Source organism: Perkinsus marinus, assembly GCF_000006405.1.
Source record: "Perkinsus marinus ATCC 50983 genomic scaffold scf_1104296939952, whole genome shotgun sequence".
In the NCBI taxonomy this organism is placed as follows: Eukaryota; Perkinsozoa; order Perkinsida; family Perkinsidae; genus Perkinsus; species Perkinsus marinus.
Window position 1 is genome coordinate 1 of NW_003212985.1, and position 5,627 is coordinate 5,627.

At 46.3% G+C, this 5,627-nt stretch overlaps 1 protein-coding gene across 1 annotated transcript; it reads left to right on the top strand.

The window, feature by feature from the left end:
* Positions 1-3,830: 3,830 nt before the first annotated feature.
* Positions 3,831-4,453, top strand: Pmar_PMAR017228 (hypothetical protein; the record flags this gene model as incomplete). The annotated part of the gene is made up of 3 exons (XM_002782185.1): positions 3,831-3,925; positions 4,057-4,135; positions 4,319-4,453. The coding sequence occupies 3 exons, from the start codon at positions 3,831-3,833 to the stop codon at positions 4,451-4,453; spliced, it is 309 nt and encodes a 102-aa protein (XP_002782231.1).
* Between the last annotated feature and the right edge of the window lie 1,174 nt (positions 4,454-5,627).

Genomic DNA, 5,627 nt, shown 5'->3' on the forward strand with positions numbered 1-5,627 from the left:
TAGGATCAGCCATTGCACATTGAGCCGAGATAGGCAGAGTTGTCTTCGAATCTCACATGGCGTAATCCCCACTTAACTGCCTCGACCAAGCTCGATATCAGTAGCACCATCGGAACTGGCTATAAGTAGAGTCGGTAGATCCGTCGGCACGCCAACCTGCTCAATAAGGTCCCCGGATCGGATCATGCACTTGATTTTTCAATTGCTGAGAGATGGATGGCCGTTGCGACCCCGGCACAGACCAACGGTATCTCTAGTAACATCGTAAGCAGCCCCATCCTTTTCCATTCCTCCCATCCTATTGTACTACCAACCTGAATTACCATTCCTTCCATCACCATCCGAGCATCCCTCACATATCCAATGTACTCAGCTTAGCCAGCCAGACTACGCCCTGTGGGAGAGTTTAACCGGTTTTACGTGAAATGGCGTGAAACTCGGTGAAAAACGCGATATTCGCGCTATGCATTAGTCGTGAAACATGCTTTTCACCAGTGTTTCTCATATCACGGGTGGTAGAGCTCCACCATGATCACAATTTTCGGGTAGAGTATGACAACATACACAGTATGTAAGAAACCAACTATTGGTTACCAAGATCCTCCTTCACGGCAAGACCGTTCTCGAAATCAGATAAGTCGAGCGCCGCCTCTCCTCTCGCGAGAAGGAATCGAACACTGAAATCAATTGCTCCATTGTCGTTCTGTTAAAACCAGTACCTGAACGCTTACTTACTCTAAATCTTGCACGGTGGACCCGGAGATACCAACATTGTCGGAAGCGTCTGATCACCTCATTAGTCGGCCATGGCGCCATACGGAGCCTCACCTCCTCTCGAGAAGAATCACCGTGTGGCCTCCGATGACAGCCCGCATGCTGGTCGAAGCATAGGCGGTGAAAACTGATGAAATTAAAATCAAACCACCTTACAATGCTGGACATAGTGAAGGTTCAGCTCAACTGGTATATCGCATTACGCGAAAATGACGCGACCATGCATTGACTATTCTCATTTCATCGAGTGTAACATTCAAAAAAACAAAAAGACCCAAGTGCAAGCCATTCAAGCCGTCCTGCGACGTCGTTAACCCAAACACATTCTTCAGACTGATATATCCGTGTATTATACAGTGTACATGAAAACTATGTCAGACTGAAGTTCTACAGTAATATATCAGGAAGAACGACGCATCAGTGGTTCAGGCAAACCGCAAACTGCGTCAAAGTATATTATCCGATCTCGACATGGAAAACTAGTCATCTAGGGCCGTATGTGGATCCTGATTTGCGAATTTGGGTTCATGTTTCGACTCACCCTGCAGCTCCAGTTCATGATTCAAAACAAACCCTGGTTCCAGAGTAATGACTCAAAATCTCTACTCACGAACTCAAGGCATAGTCAGATTACGAAATCGCCAGCAAGATCCTTAATCTTTGATTTTTTAATTAGTCATTTGTATCTGACTTCCGATCTCCAATCACAACTCAAGTCAAGATTCGAATCTATACTCAATGGCCGCGTCTGAGGTTTTGGCACTGAGTCGCCGAGCATTTCATCAACTCGTAAGCCAATACTCAGTCAAGATTTCCCGTCATGACCCGAGATTAATTCCGGCGAGTCGGGATTCTTATACTTAACACCAGAAGCACGCAGATTCAATATCACAATCTGATCTTGAGTATGATCCGACGGATCACAATCAAGCTGTAACGGGCCAAGTTTTAGCATGGAGTTCATCCTTGATTCTGTACCAGTGATCCGGATCATGGTCATGATTCGCGACTTTGATTAATGACCTTGGCGCACTCACATAGTAAAGCCTTCCAGACTCTCGTTCAGCTCGACTCTATCCGAGGACCTGTGAGAACACAACATTGAAGGAAACGTACACTGCACGCTTAGTATTATGTTACGCGGCCACATGTCAAAGAGATGCCCCTATAGACAGCACAAGCCTTTACTTGCATCAGTTTAAGTTTGGGTGGGTCTAGTAAATTACTAGTACTCACTGTTATCAGTCGCACCGGCATCAAAGTATTACAAGTTTTCAAGTTGAGGAAACGTATTGCAACACAACACATGCTGTGGGAAATACGCGTGCGAGTGCTCTCAGCATAACAAGGATCCTGGGCTCTATTTCAAAATTCTCTTCAAGGAAGCAATCTTGAGCTTCTTACGCATGAAACCGCTTTCGAACCGAGTTTTGCCTAAACTGCTTCTTAAAAACTCCTTAAGAAACCTCAAGAAGAGTTCTTCAAACCATCAATTCCTTGAGTTTCAACAACCCTTTTTACTGAACCTCCTCGGGGGCAGGTTAAAGTGGATTGTGACGCGTTTTTGCAGAACGTTTCATCATTCCGCTCCCAACTTGGCGAAATTAGCTTCACGGAAATTCACTGATTGCAATTGTGCAAACATGCAACGGGCTGTATTTGTGGATCGAGAGTGTTTCAATTTAGTCGCGCCATGGAGGTCCTGGGTTCGAGTCCCACTCGAAATGGGCTTTCAAGAACCTCGAAAAGACATCTTAAGGTTCAAGAAGTCCTCTTAAAAGAAGTACAAAGTTTTGAAATCCGGTGAGGTTCTTGAAACCCTTGTTTAAAGAGGTTCTTGAACTTCAAGAAGGCCTTCTTTTAAGAGATTTCTGAAATTAGGCCCCTGGGGAAGACGCTCTTCGAACTTCGTGAAAACACGCGTTTAGCGCCTTTGTGGCAAGTTGGTCGACGATATGCTTCCTTGTAGGGGTCGGCCTCTAATTTCCGTAAACGAACTGCGCTGCTAATGGAGTGAAGCAGGAGATGTATGGTGCTTTCAGTTACCCGGTTCCATCCTCACGGAGTGACGTTTGCTCTCTTTTGTGAACTTATGACGCTTACTTGCCGGGCAGATCGATTGTAGTCGTCGTCCTGTCAAGAATGTCAGATTCGAACCGGAATTTGCTGATTCTTGGAAATACTCACTTTCAATGGTATCAGCTTGAAATTAGCTTTGTGAATAAGACGTATTAAGAAAGACTTTCAATCATCTGAGAAAGCAACTCTTGATTCTCGGATCAGGTCGAGGATTCGTATCTCATTAGGTGATTTCCCTCTATAGAGTGAAAGTCATTAGTGAATCAGAGGTTAATACTCATCCCTCACGTTTTCCCAACTGAGCAAGTATTCTGTCTCAACCCGCGAATAAGAATTTGCGGTCGGTTACACAATTACCAACTTGACGACACCAAGGAATGGGTTAATTTGAATAAAGTTGAGTTTGCAATGAGACAATTCTCGTTAGCCTCAAATACGGCGAGGCCGTACAGTGAACGATGTCGTGATAGTATTGTTTCCCACCAACTCGCTATTGTTCGATGGTAACCACCTTCGACCGAGCCTCCTCATCGTCTATACTGCCGGCAAAGACCTCAGCTAGTGAGTCAGCATCACATTCATTCAGAATGTTGCCACACGTTATGATAACGTAGGCCACGATAATTGTGGCCTCCTGCACATAATTGTCGAGTACTTCGCGATATTGTTTAGTATCATCACTTTGTACTCAATAGCAACATAGTCCGCACTGCTCTATTCAACATGGTTGCCGATTATGTTCCCTCCCAACTTATTGTATCATGTACCACTACATTCCTAAGTGTTACGGTTTGACACCATTATGATGTCGGACATCACAATCACCATGAACATCGCCGTGCATAATATGACTAGAGCCTTATGATTGGATCAGTCCCCATCCTCAAGATACGCGATCATCAGCTCTGCTGGACAAGTACCGATCTGATGTGTCTAAGCTGATAGAGGAGACTGAGGGGAGGAGAGATGCCCTCCTCATGAAGCTGGATGACAAAGATAAGGAGTTCATTGATAGGATCTACAGGGAGGAATACGGCGACAATGCGGACCCAATAGCCACTTTCCGAGACAAGTGAGGATAATTATGGTGGGTCTTATTAATCTCACACAGCATCTAGCAGTGTTCAGATCGCGGATTTGGCCGCGGTCTTGAGGCCCCAGGTTCAATTCCTGGGTGGTGTATTTATCGTCAGTGAGCCTCAGGTATATCGCCTCTCAAGAGCCCATTCGAGTTGAGAAGGATCGAGTGCTGTTACCGCGTGATCGAGAGGCATCGCGACAAGTGAGCAGCGGCGGTATCTCATTACGCCGTGTTTCGCGCACTATGGCGAAACATCCACACCGATAATTACTGATGTCGAAATTCAAGAGGTCTATCGAGCGCTTAGTCGACAACCTGATCACGCGGCTATGGTATCCTTAGAGTGACTTATAGTGATAGAGAGGCAGTTTGTCATTTGTTCAGAGTAACTGCTCCTCTATGAAGTCTTCCGTCGTCCGTACTCTACTCTCTAAGGAGATAAGAAGGAGTGATAGACTGATGACTCTTCAAAGGAAGCATGCTAAATTCATTGCCTCTACTTCTATTGGGCAGCAGTAAGGGCAGCTTCATTAGCCTAAGTCGAGTGAGTTCTGTTGTCAATGCTTGTGTGCGCGATAGGGTGCAATGCCGGCCATGCGTGACGATGTGAGCATACCAATAGCAGGTCGGCTCTTGCGGCCGATAGACCACTATTTTGATGGAATGAACGCGAACATTTCCACACCTTCACCGCATCATCGTGCAATGATTGCACTGCAATCGGTGCACCATGCACCGTGCACGGAAGCCCTTCTGATCTATCTCGATTGTGTCTGTTGCTGATGATGACATTCTCATTCGACTTTAGGTGGGCTCTGCGCGGGCAGGGAGGTGTTCGTCCGCCTCCTACTATTCACCGTAACGCTGTTGTTGCTGAAAAGCTAAAATTATCTAGGAGTCCGGAGCCAGGACGAGGATGCTCATCTCCCTAACCTCGGCCTGAAGACGTCAATGCTGGGGGTCAGGGGAATCCGGCTCGATCGGATCGTGACATGCTAAAGCCCTTGAAGGGCTCGCCGAAGCAGAGGCGAATCTAGAACTGAATGATCCCATCACTAACAGTCATCACTAACATTGACCATCAATGAGATTCAGTGACTCATCACTAACAGTTTCGTACACCGAGAGACAGGGGAACCTGATGGACATTAATTAACTGATCCATGACAATGGTAGATTGTAGGCTCTTCAAAGTTATATCTCATTCGCCAAATTCTCTGCGAGACCCGTCGAACGGGGTTGCTACCCTACTGAGCCGTTCGTTCATTCGTTAAGGGGGTTCCCCTACTCACAGCTATCAATTCGCTGATCATAACACACTATCAGTAGTATAAGTAGTGACACACTGTCAAAAAGTCGGAAACTCAATGACATATGCAATTAATGTCCCATCCGTTATTCGGCTCACTGAAGAGCCCCGTGGGCTCTCCTCACTTTAGCGTAATAGTTTACCGATGCATTTTAGCAAGTTGATACCACAGTACTTGGGAAGTCTCGCAGAGCTAGGGTTAACTCTAGCACGAGTGATTCGAATCGGCGAGCTTAGTCGCTCGAGGCCCTCGAGTCGAGGGTGTTCCAGTAGTCCAAGCATTCTAAGAGAAAGTTCATGGTACTGACCATTTTTCTAGTGGACTGGGCGACGGGACAGATCCGTGTGAGGATGGGCGGCTGGTACGGCACTAGTTACCGAGAC